Here is an 18,248-nt window from a genome sequence, read left to right on the forward strand (position 1 = left end):
TTTCTTATTGCTTAGTTGTGCTATTTGAAAGAAATTCTTTATATTATATAAAAAATTTTGTTTTTCCTCATTTATTAACATGAATTTTAAAATTTCTATTATGTGTGGCAAGTATTAACCCAAGCCCTATAATTTTAAAGGGGGAAAGATTAATGTTATTGTATCTTAGACTTCCAAGATATACAGAAAAATAAAGGATTCCTACATTCTTTTTCTTCTGTAGCAGTGTAGTAGTAATCACAATTTTGTAGAATGCAATCACAATTGCATTCTGAGAGTAAAAGAAAGATTTGTTTTTCAGTAGATGGCTTACCAAATAACTTTAGAGCTCACCCACTTCAATTGGACTCATCCAGTGACCCTTCTAACAGCATTGATGGCCCAGATCATGTAAAACCTGCTTCATCATTACACGAAACAAAGAAAGCAAATACTGGAATTATTCATGGTGCATGTTTAACACTTACTGATCATGATAGAATTCGACAGTTTATACAAGAGTTCACATTTCGGGGCCTTTTGCCTCATATAGAGAAAACAATTCGGCAATTAAATGATCAGGTAAGATTTTATTTTTTTGGATTAGTATTTTTAAAACTTGAGAATATAGTATTGTAAGGTATTTAAAGTATTTGAAGTTCTTTTATTTTAAAGATAGACCATTATTAGGGGTTTACCAATATTAGTATCAAGAAGGAAATTTTATTAAATCTTAGAACAGCCTTATTCGTTTTCACTAGGTGTTTTGCTAGCATATTGGACAGTTTTCTTTAAATAAGTGTTGTTAAAATGAACATTTGCTCACTATTAAAGCTTTTTACGTATTTAGAATTTTTCTTTTGTATGTAAAAAGAAATACCACATTCTCATATTTGTCAACATATTTAATCTTTTCTCTTAGCTAATATCAAGAAAAGGTTTGAGTCGATCTCTGTTTTCTGCAACTAAAAAATGGTTTAGTGGCAGTAAAGTCCCAGAAAAGGGCATAAATGAGCTGAAAAATACATCTGGATTGCTGTGAGTGAAATACAATTTTTGTTTTTTTTCCCTGTGTTTAACTCTAATGTTTGACTATATATGATGTACTGCAAAAAATGACAATTTCTTCACTTTCTTTCATATTGGTCAAAACTCAGGTAATGTCTAGGTAAATTCTATTAATTAAGAAGAATAAAAACTTTTAAGTAATTGGATATCTAAATATAAAGAATTGGGAAAGTCACTTTACTTTGGGTCTTTTTCCCTATTTGTAAAAGATGGAGTTAGATTAGATGTTCATTAATACTCTTCTATTTTAAAATATTGTGGTGTTGTGCTTCTGTGACGTAGCCTATATTTAGCCTATAAGATCTTGTTTTAAAGGGAAAATAAAATTAACCCATTTTGGATTTTAAGTTTTTCCTGGTTGTATATAAAAGTGGAATTAACCATTACTTCATAATTTGCCCATGGACAAAGTGCTTGCCTGTTGTTGCCAAGTTCTCAGTATAGGGCTATAAATTATATTAATATAGATCTAACTCTCTATTTCCAGATGTCTTTGAGACATGACACTCTCCTTGCAGGTAGAGTTCTTGTAAAACAGGATCCGTTTTCCTCACGTTAACGGACAATTGAGCAGCTGTTAGATATTTTATAATATTTAATGGTTTAGGGGTCATAAATTATAAATGACTTTCTTAACTTATTTTGTATTTACAGGTATCCACCAGAAGCACCAGAGCTTCAAATCAGGAAAATGGCTGACTTATGTTTTTTGGTGCAGCATTATGATTTGGCTTACAGTTGCTATCATACTGCAAAGAAGGATTTTCTTAATGATCAAGCAATGCTTTATGCAGCTGGTGCCTTGGTTGGTATTCTGTGCAGAATAATTCCTTATTTCTGCTACCGTAAATAATGTAAAAATTTCTCCTTATGAAATAGCAAACAAAATACGTAGGGATAAAGTTGTACTAACGGAGGAAAAATAGTTTTTCAAGTATTCTGACTTGATGAATTGTCTTCAAAATGGTGCATTTAAACAGGGTAACATATGAGGAGTGATTTCTTAGTTTTGATTAGTACCTTCTAATTTTTCATATGTTTCAAAATTTAATTTTAATTTCAGTTATATTTAAAGTATAAAGTTTTTTTTAGAAGATGTTTTTAGACTTGAAAAATCTTTCTAAATTGCTTGAAATGTTTTTTCTGATGTCGGACTATATACTCGTATTGGTTAAGAACATGTACTTTGGTGTAAGAGAGACTGTTATGCAAATTTTTGAACGTCTCTGAGCCTCAATTTTCTTGTCTGAAAATGTGAATTCTAATGGCATAGAATTAGGTAAGGTATAAGGTTAGCACACTGCCTTGTATATAAGCTGTCAGTAATTGCTGGGCTTTGTTAGTTTTTGTAGTTGTTATGTAAAGCTAGGTATTTCAGAAAGAGTTTTTTATACTTGTTGCCTTATAACCTTTTAGTATTTTGAAAAATTGTAAATATATGTATAATCTGTTTTCTGTGCTTAGAAAAGAGTAAAACTATCATTGTTGCTTTCTACTTAACCTTAAAAATATATAAGCTTACAGGGGTGGCCGATCAGCTCAGTTGGTTAGAGCGTGGTGCTAATAACACCAAGGTTGCCTGTTTGAGCCCCACATGGGGCACTGTGAGCTGCGCCATCTTTTGGAAAAAAAAAGTAAGCTTACAAACAAAAGTATAAAGAACAAAAATGTATAAGAACTCTAAATACCTCATTGGGTAATTATGTAGACACTTGTTTAATTGTCTCATTTTGCCTTTTTAAATCCTATGTATGTATAAAACTAAAATCGGTAATTTAAAATTGTAAAGATAAAGTCACAAAATTACATTACTGTTCCTTTTTATTTGCATAATATTTTTAATGAAAAAGTCAGTTAACTTCAAAAACCTTCTTCAGTAACTGAAAATGTGTTATGTTCAAGTGTTTGAAAAATTATATGAATTCTTCTTGACTAGACATATTCTGGTCTTTTATTATAGTCATCTAATATAAGCTAATGTGAAATCATAAATACCGAGTTTTAGCTCATTAATACCTTAAATTTTACATGATGTACCTGCAAATTGAATGTTTGTATTAGGTTGGTGCAAAAGTAATTGTGGTTTAAAAGGTTAAAAATGGCAAAAACCACAATTACTTTTGCACCAACCTAATATATAGATAGAAACCTTACAAAAGTATGGCAACAATTTTCTGTTTTTTTTTTTTTTTTATGGTGCTTAAGCTTTTTCATTTTTATAATAAAATAAATGCTTTGTTTCAACTATTTAGATAGAGTATTAATAGCAGTTATATGAGAAAGTGTAGCGCTGGAAAATATAGGCATATCTGCTATGATACAATACGTGCATACTTGAAAATCCTTGTAGTCTGTAGAAGTTGCCCTAAAAATAATAGGCCTTGGAGAAAAATAGGAAACAGTCCTCTTAAAACCTATGTATCTTTGTAACCAGAGCACACACAAAAACATTATCTTGGGAGATGACCGGTATGATCAGTCTAGTCAGGCAGCTCACTATGGCCTTAGGTTACCTCAGGGAATTAAAAAAAAACCACAAAAACTCAAAACCAATATATAAATATTGGCTGGGAGTAGGGATGAGGAAGAGGAGCTCCTTTCTACTCAGTAGAGCCTGCCTTGAGCCAAGAGCTGTGCAGCGCTGGGAGTGACTTCTCTGGAGAGAGAGTATGCACCCACCAAAGTGTGGGCATTTATTTTTTATTTTCTTAAAATATAGGTTAAAAAAGCTTTTACCTGGGCAAGAGCTGAGCTCAAGGCTTTTTCCTTTCCTATTGAAAGTGGTTATAATTCTATATTTGCTATTTTTGATTCTCTGCCTAAAACATCATGTGTGCGTATAAATTTTGTTTGTACTGATAGCACTTCCCTATTTATAATGCTATTAACATATTAGCTAATTGATCAGGTCAGAATGTGTTATAGTAAAACAGACTGTACTGCCTGCCTTTTTGAATGAAAATTACAGAAAATATTTGGTTATGGTAACTAGAAAGTTAAAAAATATATACCATGCCAAAACCAATAATAGGAATTCTTGAAGAAATACGGGTTTTTTTATAGCTTAATCTGTCATAACTAACTGAAGGTTAAGTAGATCACTCCATTTCTTAATGAAAATCTTTGTAAAATTATTAATTCATTATTGTAGAATATAAGAACTGACTTAATGGTTGATGATTGAAGATCATGCAGTAACTTGGGGTGATCATTCTGAATGTTTTCACTGTATCTGTAGAAATTATGTCAATTTTGTTTGAATATATATTTATATTTTTAGTAGAATTAAAATGGAAAATAAATTAGAATTTGGGGCTGTTTTTCTAAGGATTTTTTTCTTAGTACACTTTTATTAATATATATGAATGTAGTATATGTAGTTCATATATAGTAAATATGTATTTTTATACAATATAGTATTATACTATATATTCAATATATATTTGATATTTTTGGTACAATATAGAATCATGTACGTTCATTGTGTATATTAAAATATAAACCAGCTAAGAAAACATGTTTCAGAGCTGTAGAATATTCTATCACATGGATATGATATATTTTCAGTAGGCTTATTCAATAAATTTTGGAGCAGACATGTTCTGGATGCTGGGGATACAGAGGTATTCTGAAACATATGGTTGATATTGTCATGGAACTCGTATTCTGTCATATTAAAGGCTTTAATCATATCCCAGTTTTAAGATAATTATTTCTGTATTTTATTTCTGTTTTAAAAACAACTGTTGCAGAGAAATACATTTCTTCATCCTGAGAGTGGATTGACATTAGCAAGTTTTTCTCCTGAATTTCTGAAGATTTATTTCTAGTTAAATTTTTATTAAAACTTCATCTATATGAGAACATAAGTATGGACATAATAGGATATTTTACTAAGTAAGAAAGCCAAACCCTATATTTTAATCTTCATTTCTAAATCTTTTATCCCAATTTTATATTATATGTCATTGAATTATTAACTAAAGCAATAGACATTGACAAGAGAATGGGTTTTGAAAATGAAATAAAAAGACTTAGAAAATTGACATAACATAGGTCTAAGAAATAAATCGCCTTGTGCCTTCGTATGATATAGGATATAAACTAGAATATGAAAATAGTTGAAAATATATATAGTGCAAGCTGTTGTGAGCTCTGTTTTCATATTTTGATGCCAACAATTGGAAAGAGATGCGCTTTATTTTGTCTCTGTATGGTTCTGTAATTAGTCTGTTCTCTACTTGCTGGGGAAAGGAGAAGAACAGGGAGGAGATAGTCGCGGAAATCTTAAGCTAGGCTCACTTGGTAGTTACATATGCTGGAACTCAAAAGTGTTCTTGAAAATCTCATTTAAATACTGAATGACAGACTTTTGGATTTGTTAGAGAATTTAAAAACTAAAAGCATATCAATATATTTTTCAAGTCTGCATTAGGCTATGAAATATATACCTGTGCATGTATAAAAGCCCCACCAAATTTCATTAGTTTTTAGGCTTCCTGAATGCTAAACTACAAGAATGTTTCCCCTTTTGAAGTAGTATAAATAATGTCTTTTCCTCTAGGAAATGGCAGCAGTGTCCGCGTTTCTTCACCCAGGAGCACCTAGGCCATACCCTGCACATTACATGGATACAGCAATCCAGACATACAGGGATATCTGCAAGTAGGTGACTAGAGTTATGTTCTATCCACTTAGAGCTAAACTTGGCATTTATGTTGTTATTGGAAATAAATGGTTCTTTGTTTTTCATGCTTTAAAGTTAAATAAGCTCCCAAATCAAGTTAATATAATCAGAGACAAGAGGAGGTTATCTTTTAAAACTTCTGTTTTATCCTCCTTTCCTTTCCTATTTTGTTTGGATTTGTGGTTAGGAATTTGGTATATGTAATGTTGAGGTTACATGTTACATTGAGGGTGATTTATATCGTGGGAACATCTGATCCTAACCACTGTTAATAAGCCAGTAATTAGCTAATTTGAACTTTGCAAAACACAGTTAAATAATAGTCCAGGGAAGAAAATGAGAAGTTCTTTGTATGCATAGTGAGTTCTATTGGAGCTCTGTAGGACTTAGAACTTACTGACTTAGAATTTACCTGTAATGAGACTATGAATGGTCCAGAAGTGGTCAGAGGAAGTTTCATGGGATGTTTGAGGACTAAACCTTGAGTGATTGGGGTTTGATAGCCATGAAGACATTTCAGAAATTGTGTTTGGCTGGAATAATATTTTGGATGCACCATTACTAGAGAAAGGGAATAGAGCCCTGACTAGGTTAGGGGGATTGTGTATATAAAAAATATTGGGTGATAAATTTGGAAAGGTGGTTGGAGAGAAATCAGTATGGGGAGCCTTAACTTGCATTTATTTTTGTTTTTAAGCTGTAGTTAAGTTATGTAGCAGTAAATAGGGAGTTCTGAATATTTGAGTAGAGCCTTGACATACAAAAGTTACTTTTCAGAAAGATTAATCTGACTTTTCTATAAAGCATGAATGGGTTGAAAAATGGGTTAAAATTTTGTCTTTTATCACGTTGAAGTATTAAGTAGTAGTAGTCATAGCGATATGTTTACAACACTAATAATAATATTTAACATTTAGTGAATGCTCAGCATTTGCCACTATGCCAAAGTAATGCTCATTTAATCATAAGCCTATGAAATGGTGGGTACTATTATTATCCTGTTTTACAGATGAGGAGACTGAAACTTATAATTTAAGTTGCCCAAGGGCATGCAACTAATAAATGGTGGAGCCAGTATCGAATCCTACCTACTACCCTGTTTCCCCGTAAATAAGACGTAGCCGGATAATCAGCTCTGATGCGTCTTTTGGAGCAAAATAATGTTAAGACTTATCAGAGCTGATTGTCCGACTAGGTCTTACTTTCAGGGAAATACGGTATACCTTATGTAACATATTTGAGAATATATTTGGAGATTCTGACAGGAGATACAGCCTCCTGTGAAAGAGGAACCATTAATGGTACCTAAAAAGGAGAAATTGAAAAGGAAAAGGAGCTAGGATAGTGAGGTACCAAGGAAGCCAGTAAAAGAGTTCAAGACATTTGAACATTACTTCTTGAAAATATTTTTCTTATCTTCAGGAAGCACAGCGCTTTTCGAGAGATGCCTGTGGAATGATGCAAAAGTAAAGGGATAATACTAGTGACCCAAATAGCCAAAAAAGCCTTGGCAATCCAGTTTAGTTCCCTTGTCCACAACAGATTATACTCTTTTTCTAAATACATACTTACTGTCATGCATTTACCTGATAATCTTCATTCTAATTTACTTGGTAAGACTTATCATCAATTTAATAGGTATTTTGGGATAACTGGGAACACTTCATTAATCATACATATCAATTTTAAGAAGCTCCCTGTCTCAGAAATATTAAAATGTAAGTAAATGTTTTTTAATACAGGAAATGCAGTGTTACTTTTGCAATGCCCTCTTCTTAGAAGGTCAGCCTCCTCTTTTTAACTGATGAGACACTGTTTATCCATAAAAGATTTTCTTAAATTTCTTTTCCTTTATGAAGTCATCCATTCCCCCTTTTCTCTCCCTCAAATCATAATAAAAATCAATCATAACCTGTTTGTTATGGTTTATATCAGTTTCTGCTTTTAGATAGACTGTGTCAGAAGTACTTGAGTCTTTAGCATTTTCACTGCCTGACACATGATTTTTTTAAATGTTGCTTGAATTAACAAATTCATAAAATCCTGGACTTAGGCTTGTGACTTAATAACTGACTACATAGGGAAATAGATGAGGAATCAAACATAAAGAAGTAAAACAATAATTTTAAACAAAAGATTTAAGGGAGTTTATAAAGTTTACTTAAGAAAACTCTTTAAGAACTGAGTATATTTGAATATATGTGAGTAGGAGTTAGTCTTTTCTGTTCATTAGAACATTCTTAAATATTCATAAATACTAACCCTCTAAGAAAAACTGTGGTATGTAGAAAGTTTATAGCAGATCTACAGTACTTTTTGTAATTTTTGAAAGTAATTCTAATTTTGAAATATTGTTCAGAATTACCTTCAATTAGTATTTTTTTCATTGTAATTTTAAGGTTAAGTGGTATTTTGATGTAAGGATTAGAAAGTAAAAAGAGAGACTTTACTGATGTTTATCAACAAAAGGGTTCCATCTTGTAATTTCACAATAAGAAATTGTTTTCATTTATTTTTATTATTTTCGAGAATGAATAATCTAATTCTAGATTATTGATGGTAGTCGTCCACAAAGAAACATCAACTGCTAGTGTTCTCACAAAGATTTTACTCAGGAATCAGTCAGACAGCACTGGCCTCATGCTGTCTCTAACTGAAACTTCTCAGTGGTACTACTAGAGAGAAAATGTCTAAATATTCCTAAAAGTAGCCAGTAAAATAAAACACGTAGTTTGAAATGAGGAAGAGGAAAGAAATACAGGTGAAATGTTTACATTATTTTCTGTTCAAAGCACATTTTATTTGTGAAATAGCTGCTGGTTCAGAGATACGAATTAGGTTCTAGCTTTTTGTATACAGGAAATACGACTTCGCATTGTATTCTTACTGCAAAATTATATGATGATAAAAAGTTTTGATGAGCTTTGAGAATTCTTAGAAGTTTTACTTTTTAAAACCTTTTTGGGAAGTGGAAAACAAGGATATGGATTTCTTTTTACTCAAAAATTAGAATTGGAAACTTATTGAACAGATGGCTACTGTGATGTATTAAGATGTTACTGTAGTCCTAATTATATTTTTATTGTCTTTTTTTTTCTTTAGAAATATGGTATTGGCTGAAAGATGTGTATTGCTTAGTGCTGAAATCTTAAAAAGCCAAAGCAAATATTCAGAGGCTGCAGCTCTTCTAATACGGTTGACTAGTGAGGTACTGAAACTGTGTAATATTTAATTAGTATTGTTTCATAATTTTAAAAAAGTGTTTCTTTTTATTTGAGAGGGTGTGCAAAACATAAAATTAGAGGGGAATCTCTCTTTGGGAATTTATAACATTTCTAAGTCACTTGTTGAATTAGTTTTAAATGCAATATTTTATAAAACTGATTTTATTTTATTTACAGATTTTAAGTTTACGTTATTGTTAACCACAAACATGTATTGTACCTCTTCTATGAATTAGGTTCTAACCTATGCATAACAATATTTAAAGTAACATGCATGTGCATCATTCCTAATACAAAATTGATACTTAAAAAGAGTAATTACTCAGGATTGTTAGATCTTATGTTACTAGTATGAATTTTTTAAAACTCATCGTAAGCATTTAAAAATCTATATTATGAATATTTCAAAAGGGAGAAAAAGTAATCCATTTATAGTTGCTATTGAAGGTTTATAACTGAAATATAACTAAATTTCATTGAATACAGGCTTGTAAACAATGGTAGTAATTCCTTTGTAAGTATGATTAAAGGCACTTTTTTTTTACTGTACACCTGAAACAAAACATTGAACATCAGCTGTAATTGAAAAATTTAAAAAGGGGGAAGGGGAATAAGAAGTCCAAATTTCCAGGTATAAAACAAATAAGTTATGGGGATACAATGTACAGCATGGGGAATATAGTCAGTAATATTGTGATAGCATAGTATGATGTCAGGTGGTTGCTGGACTTACCCTCACTTGTTTAGGTTTATAAATGTTGAGTAACTATGGTGTACACCTGAAACAAATATAAAATATTGTATGTTAGCTATATTTTAATAAAAAATTCTTTTAAAAAGACACATTTTTTAACATGAATGCTTAAGAAAAGAACAAAATCAAACTCTTCCTTTGCACCTTAAATGTTAACAGACACTAAGGTTTTAGTCCTTGGACGGCTATACTTTTTACTCTACACATTTTTTGGGTGATCTGTTCACAGTCGTGATTTTCAGTCTCCAATCTATCTCCAGTCCTTACTTCTCCTTGAGATTTAGATTTGCACGGCCAACTGCCTTTAGCCTTAACTGCTTGGGTGTTTCCAGTGCACCTGTCAGTTGACATATCAATAACTAAACTCATAACCTTTCTTACCTTATAGATTGTGATCTTAAATTATGTCATAACCAGCTAGCTCCTCATTTGCTTCAGACAAAAAGTACTGGAGATGCTCCTGTATGCTCTTACCTGTCAGTAACATAACTGGGGGTATGGCGGAGGGTGGTTAACTTTTTAAACATGTTTTTATACCTTCAGATATTATACTCTCTGTTTTTTTAAAATCCCTTCGACTATTTTGGTTCATGTCCTTAATGTCCTTCTCCTGGTTTACGTGTGGTCCTTGGCCTCTTTCTTCACCTAATTTACGAGTCCTGATATCAGTCATGTCCTTCAGATAATTGTCTGTAATACCCTGGGTTGTCCTAAATGTCTCTGTCCTGCTCTCTCGTATAATGCTGTAAGACCTCACTTACCCTATTATAGTGGAAATTACGTTTAAGCTGTTAGCTTTTCGAGGGTAGGGAACTATGTTGCCTTGTATATTTTTATCCCGAGTGCCTAACACTGGGCTTGGCACGTGGTGTATGATTTATAAATGCTTTTTGAACTGAACCATTAATTATTCTAAAGAGATTTCTGTAAGGTATAATTAACTACGTTAAAAGATGATATAAAATGTTTAATAATTGATATTACATGAAAACTGACCAAACTGATACAAACAGTTGCAAAACATAAACTATTTGATAGCGCTCAATATAGGCTTTTGAGTATGTTGATGTTCTGTATTATATCAAATAATCCTGTGTTTTTTAACCTAGCGATTATCAGTGAATGTAAAAGGAATTAATGGCTTAGGAGCTTAAATAAAATTTCTTTAGAGTAAATTCTTCTGTTTGCATTGTAACCTTGTTATTTTGTTATTGTTCTCTTTTCTTTTCCCAACTCTTTGTTTTCACCTTTCTTTTTCAAACCTGGACGATTCGTTTTTGTCATGAAATTCTAGGAAAGTTATCTTTGTCATTTGCTGCTTTGGGGTGATGTGTGGAGGCCAGCGGTGTTTTGTTTCCCCAGAAATTGTGATTCTCAGTGGCCTTTTCTGCTATACCTTTCAGATATTTCCTTTGAGATAACTTGAAAATAACGACCGCTAGGCATATGTGTATAACATTGTTAAATGTAAACTAAAAATTTGTACTTACATATTTCATTAACTACAAAGGCTTTATAATGTCATGAAGTTCACTTATCTTGAGGATAGGGAACTGAGAGTTACACACACTTGACATTCATGAATTATATTTCCTAGATTTTTGCTAATACCATTATAGCAAAAGATAGCTGTGCGGCCTGGGTGAAAAGAGCTGTACTTTGACTTTATTTTTTGGACTGCAAGTTTATGGGCTAGTGGATCTTTATGTTATGCCCTGGGATTCTCAGCATGGCAGAGAAAACCAAGCTTAATGATAAACAAGCCACATTCAGCACCACATAGGATCGTGTGTCTGAATTTGGTGTTTAAGACATGATGCTTTCCCTCTACTTGTGTCTGTTTTGAACATTTATTCTGGTCTTATTAGCTCTTTTTGTCTGTTACTGCATTTAAATACAATAAATCAGTTCCTTAGTGGTAGTAATGGCAGCAGTTTTTGTAAGTTTCTCCAGCTTGTGAGGAACTGTTCCTGTGGTAAATTGATGAGCTGATAGTATCTTTCCTGTTAAATGTCACAATTACGCATATGCAAAAGAAAAAAATCTTAGAGCCATCTTTCTTGAGATATAATTCAGCTAACTTTTGTGCAGCTGGTGCCTATATCAACTGTGTTTTTATGAAAGTGTTTATTGAAGCTTCTAGCTTAGATGATTTTTTCCCCCTGTAATTATCCTCATATTTTAAGCTTTTGTTAAAATTATCTCTCAGTTATTATCTCTTGGGCAAAGTTCATAGTCTGGAGTTCTTGTTAAAGTGGTATCGCAAGTTTTTTTCTTAGTTCCTCATGGAACATGTATATAATAGACTTATCATACGATAGACATGAACTACCACTAAAATAAAATTTTATTCTTCAATTCATTCAAAGCCTCTGCTTTCTAGATAAAACTATCACTGTGAAATTTTCATTTTTCTTCCATCAGCACTGATGGCTGTTGTCATTCTTTTAAGGGCCATTTTTTTAGTTTCAAAGCAATGTTTTTTTCTACTCTAGGTGTCACTAGAAGAGACAAACAGAGCAAAGCTGCAATGAGATAGGAATGTAGGGTATTCAGACCTGCAAACTGATTCTCAGACAATAGCTTAACTGAATGCACAAGTCAAATTTTGCTTCAGCTAAATTAATACATGCCGTGGATTTCCACGTCTCCTGAATTGGCTAGTGTCAAATTTGAGAATGCTGAGGTTTTATTGTGCTGGTTTTCAACCAAATTGTACTTTAGAATCATTTACACACCGTCAAAGATATGTAGGATATGTTTCTTATCTTAATCAGAATGTCCAGGATTGCTGCCTTTCTAAGTCTGGCAATATAATGAAGACAATTTAAAATATAAATATAAACACACACGCCTTAACGGAAAAACTGAAACTATTGAGAAGCCCAAATAAAATTCCAAAATTGAAGAAATAATTAGAGGGAATTACCTGTTCTGTATATTAAAATGTAGGGATATAGAAATTAAAATTGTTTATAGTGTTTTTATAAACCCAGGAATGCTAACATCCTTTCTTAGTTTGATGCACTATCTTGAAGCCATAAAAGCAAAGATAGCATGCTTAACTACTGAAAAATAGACTCTTTCATGTCAAAACTGGGAAATACTATTTGCAAATGTATGACTAAGCCATGATGTTAAGTGTACAAAGAGCTCTTACAAAGCAGATTAATCACAAAAACCCATTCACAAAAGGGTATAAACAAGCAATTCACAGAAAAAGTACAAAGACCTTTAAATATATGAAACGATTAACAATCTTACTATTGAAATGTATGTTGAGAAACAGTGTCATTTTTTTACTAAAGAGGTAAACATTTCAAAAATGATTTTTGGCTGAGTAGAGTGGAAAATATATACTCATTCTGTTGATGAGAATGTATATTGATAATATTTTTCTAGCAGTTTGGTTGTATTGTAGAATTTGAAGTGCATGCATAGCTTTCATTATTAACTCAGCAGTTCTATTTGAAGCAATTTGTCTAATAAAAATATTTGTAATTATTCAAATATTTTTAGAAAGATGTTTATCAAAGCATTTTTGTAGTTACAAAAATATGAAGCAATATTAAGTCAATTGGAGACTGTATTAATAAATTATGGTACAGACATAAAGGAATACAATGTAGCTTCAAAAGAAATGAGAGATGTAGATGTCTTGGAAAGATGGCCATGATATTAAGTTTAAAAGGAAAGATAAAGAATTCTCTGTATGATACCAATGCATAAAAAAGTATTTTTAAGGAATTGTTCACCATATGTGATACGTGAGGGAAATGACACACCAATACCATGCTGATAATAATAGTTACCTCTGGGAGGGGTAAAAAAGATGTTCACTGTTCAGTCTTCAAACATTTATTCTTTAAGAAAATAAAGAACCTGTGTTCATTTTTCCAAAAACATTTTCCTAAAAAATAAAGAAGTAAGCTCCCTAGCTCTCCCTCAAATTAATTCTGATGCAAATCCTTGGTTAGGAACTGCTTGTTAATTATATATTCCTGATTTTCTCACTAACTAGCTTTTAAATCTTATTTACTAGAAAAATTACTTGATTATTTAGTTTTTGTCATGAGGGGGGTTAAAATAGATAATAGTATCTGCCACTTATGGATGCTTTCTAGAGTGCTTCCTCAGATCTGTTTCAGCTCTAATATAATTTTATTATTGCTACAGAGAGTTATAATGATTTATGAACACTTTTGATGTAACTATAATTTGTTGAAATTATTGCATTTAAAGTCAATGTTTTCTGTTTTCAACTTTCCCTGGGGAAAATAATGGCAGCAGAACACATGGAAGGGCATGGTAAGTTCAGCTTGAGAATAGCTGAAAACCTAGAGAAAGTTTTGGTGACAGTGTTGTTGATAGTTCATCAGCAACCTTCAGTACTTTCTCAATTATTTTTAAAGTAATGTAGCTCTTTCAGTTGTAAGGCTGTCTTATGGGTGAGGATGTAAATGCAGTATGTGGTTTTCGTAGACACTGTGGTAAGGTTCAGTTGAAGTCGAAACTAATTCGAATTGTACCATTTACTAATATACTAAGAGCAGGTGATAATCTTTTAAGGGGAAGCCTCCTGAACTATTTAATGAAAAGCATTCATTTTGGCTCTCTTGAATTACAGCAAAAATTGAGAATTCCTTTTAAATACAGTAAAACTTTATAGAGGATAAAGTAGTAGATTAGATTATTCCATAATCTACACACATTGTTTTATCTTTCCTTTTTTTTTTGGATGGATGGAAATATGCTATTGGATGTCACAGATCAATTTCCAGAAGAAATTAGATTGGTGTGAATCTATTTTTTTCTGTATTCTGTTTTCTGGTTTATCTTTAATCAGTATACTGTATTAAATTCCCAGTTTATATACTTTTTGGCCATTTGAAAAGGGATTGCATTTCTTCAGAGACTTCTTACATGGTGCATAGCATAACTAGACACTTGGCTTTATGAAAAGCAAAAGAAAATATTTCATGGTAGAGCATTTTTTTAAAGGATTTTCTTTAAAAAATTGTGCTTATTGAAAGAATCATCAGGATTGAATTACCCCTTGATCTCTGCCCTCTGATACTCTTAAGTTAAACATTGAGTATGCTGTATGTTATTTTAAGAAAGTAAATGTTTTTTACCAAGTATCTTTTTACTTTTAATTTTGTGAAACTAACCTTTTCTTTTAAACATTCAATAGGATTCTGACCTTCGAAGTGCACTTCTTTTGGAACAGGCGGCACATTGCTTCATAAATATGAAGAGTCCCATGGTTAGAAAATATGCGTTTCATATGATACTGGCAGGCCATCGGTTTAGTAAAGCAGGGCAGGTGAGTGTGTTTTCTTTAAAACGAAAATAACTTGTTTATCTTAATCTTTATTTGTTATAATTTGTTTTTTACAAATGTATGTTATTTGTCAATTTTTAATGATTTAATATTAATCCTAAAAATGGGTAGCAAATTTGTTTTGCGGTATATTGGTAAGGGCATGAGATTTGGATTTAGAAAAATCTGCGTTTAAATCTTGATCTTCTGTTCACAACTTGACTTTGGTCAGGTTACTTCTCTGAGCCGCAATTTTTTTAAATAAAATTTAGAATTTGTCCCAATTTTTGTAAGGCTAAACCAAATCATATATGTGAAGGTCCAGATACACTGAATGTATTCAGGCAATTTTAACTATTTTTAACAGAGGTTGAGCTCTCCCTACTTGAGCTCTAGTCTTCCGTTGTCTCTCACAGAGCCTTATAATAGTATTTACTAAATATTAAATGAATAGAAATCTTCTGTCTGTTGTCCCTGGAAGCAATTGGGTTGGAAAGGTGTTATTAATTTAAAGAGATTTTTGCATCCCCAATTGTCTCTTTTAGCATTAATTGGAGGGAGCTTTGCTGGAGACAGAGAGTGATAGCAGCAGTGAGATAGGTAGTAGTTTACTATAAGTATAGATAGAAGTGTGGATTGAATAATCATCACTATATTTCAGGGACTATACTTGGAGCTGAGCATAAAGCCCATAAAACCAACATGGTCTTGTCTCTTAAGGAGTTTTTTATCTAGTAGGGGAGTGTGAGTATTTTTTAAATGTAGTTAATGGGAATTTTTATGAACATACTTACATTTTTCAAAGTCTGTGTTAACCAAAACATGGCAGTGTTTTTAACTATGTTATTTTAAAAGTACAAAGAAATAAAGAGGTTCACAAATTAATTACTCTCTTAGCTCAATACCCTCTAGGTCCATCTTTGTTGTCGCAAATGGTGACTTACAGGTGTTTCATGAAATAAGTCAGACAAAGACAAGTACCATGTGATTTCACTTATATGTGAATCTAAAAAACAAACTAAATGAACAAACAAAACAGAAACAGGCTCATAGATAGAGAAAAGCTGATGGTTTCTAGATTTGGGGGGCAATTGGGGAGATGGCTGGAAAAGGTGTGAAGGGATTAAGAAGTACAAATTGGCAGTTACAAAATAGTCACAGGGATATAAAATATAGCATAAAGAATATAGTCAATAATATTGTAATCTATGTATGGTGTCATGTGGGTACTAGACTTACCAGGATGATCACTTCATAAATTATATAAATGTCTAACCACTATGTTGTACACCTAAAACTAATATAATATTGAATGTCAACTTTAATGGAAAAATTTTTAAAAAGTTACTCTTGGTTTCTTATAAAAATGCCATGATTTTTAAAAACCAACATTTGAAAATTGGATTCCTTCCTATATTTTTGGAAATTGGCAAGTTAGAAAATATGTGACTCACTATGTATTAAATACAACACTGTAAAAATATTTATAAAATTAAATATATTTTTATAATGATTAATATTCTCCATAAATTAGAACTTCTCAGGCTCTAAAGTGGAAAAAAAATTAAAAACTGTAACTATTATTTTTAACAGCCCTTCTTCCATAGTAAGTGCACATGCATTGGAACATGTTTATCTTTGCATAAAGTGTCCTATTCAGAAATTAACAAATTGTATTAAGCATGTGGTTTCCTTTACTTAGAAGGAAAATCATGTACCCCATTAGGAATGGTCCATTGTCTTTTATTTTAAAAAAGTCATCCTTTTTCCACATCTTTTGTGAGTGGTTTCATTTGTGAAACTAATGATGTTATTGGAACTGGAAACAGCTGCTTTTGTATATAGTGCCTTCTGAAATTATAGGGCATATTGCTTCTACGCATAGCAAGTTAAAAATGCTACGCTTGTGGTAGGTTGAGAGCACCAGGTAGACAAACTTTTGCTATCTGGCCTAATAATCATCTCTAGTTGTAGTTGTTATCTTAGAAAGTTAATGATTCCAAGAAAGTTGGTTTGCTATTTTGTGTTCACTCCTTATACAACCCAAACCCAGGAATTCTTGTTCTCATGCATTATATAGAAATCTGAGAGTATGACTAGGAATACAGATCTGTTGTAAAAACAAACATATGTTGTAAAAGCAAACTGAAGTTGGTCAAAAACAGTATCTTTCTTGGAAGATAGGGCACATAGCACACACACAATTGTGACTGAGGCCAACTTGTTTCTGAGAAGCACCAACATTTCCATTTAAAACAGGTGTATGTATTGGCAGGCATGAGTGAGGATGACAGAAGAGATTATATAGTAATTCCATTTCTCTCAGTTCCCTCTGATTGAGAGTTCATGCTGAATTACTTATCTTGTCCCTAGAAAGTTTTTATGGTTTAATTTTTTTCCATTAAGAATATCAACAGTACAAGGCATTTAAAAAGTAGACCTGGCATTAGAAAAGATTAAAATGAGTAAAAAAAGTATTTAAGAAAATGATGGGGAGGGTGTATGTGTTTGTGTTCATTGTACCCTGGACAATCTTTCTTATTTTAAAAGGCAGATTCTTAATCCTCGTTACCATTGAAATCTTTTTAGATGCTTTTCTACTAAATCATGAAAAATGCACTTGAACTTGACACTTAAACATACTCAATTATTTCTCTATCTCTCAGTTTTTAAGAATCAGTATCTGTGTTTCTTTACTAAATGCAAAATAGAAATTAGGGTTGGTTTTCTTAAAAAAAAAACACTTAAAAATTATTTTAACAGTCTCAAACTTAAAAGAAAAATTACAAATATAGTTACAAGCTATTGTTTACCTGAGCCACTGAGAGAGAAGTTTGTCTACCTGGTGCTCCATTACCCCCAAATACCTTAGGGCATATGTCCTATCTTCCAGAAACGAGAACTTTTCTCCTGTATAACCATAATACAACAATCAAAATCAAGAACTTAGTACACTTCATGAATTAGAACTTCTCAGGATCTAAAGTGGAAAAAAAAAATTAAAACCTGTAGCTATTGTTTTTAGCAACCCTTCTTCCGTAGTATGTGCACATGCATTTGAACATGTTACCCTATTGTTTATCTTTGCATAAAGTGTCCTGTCAGTACTACTATCTAATTCTCAGACACCATTTAGGTTTTGACAGTTGTCCCAATAATGTCCTGTATAGCAGAAGGATCCTGTTCAGAAGGATCCTTTGACTTTTATGACCT

At 31.9% G+C, this 18,248-nt stretch overlaps 1 protein-coding gene across 8 annotated transcripts in view; it reads left to right on the forward strand.

The window, feature by feature from the left end:
- TRAPPC8 (trafficking protein particle complex subunit 8) overlaps positions 1-18,248 on the forward strand; it is a 75,100-nt gene that overhangs the window by 20,377 nt on the left and 36,475 nt on the right. For 2 of the 8 annotated variants that reach the window (XM_081078030.1, XM_081078035.1), the window contains 7 exons: positions 302-561; positions 902-1,017; positions 1,702-1,852; positions 5,612-5,712; positions 8,837-8,942; positions 14,000-14,020; positions 14,907-15,038. In XM_081078030.1, the coding sequence (XP_080934156.1) occupies positions 302-561; positions 902-1,017; positions 1,702-1,852; positions 5,612-5,712; positions 8,837-8,942; positions 14,000-14,020; positions 14,907-15,038 (887 nt within the window). The remainder of the gene's footprint in view (positions 1-301; positions 562-901; positions 1,018-1,701; positions 1,853-5,611; positions 5,713-8,836; positions 8,943-13,999; positions 14,021-14,906; positions 15,039-18,248) is intronic. The other 6 variants (XM_081078031.1, XM_081078036.1, XM_081078034.1 and 3 more) reach the window with 4 other exon arrangements.

The sequence above is a fragment of the Rhinolophus hipposideros genome (genome assembly GCF_964194185.1).
Source record: "Rhinolophus hipposideros genome assembly, chromosome: 17".
Lineage (NCBI taxonomy): Eukaryota > Metazoa > Chordata > Mammalia > Chiroptera > Rhinolophidae > Rhinolophus > Rhinolophus hipposideros.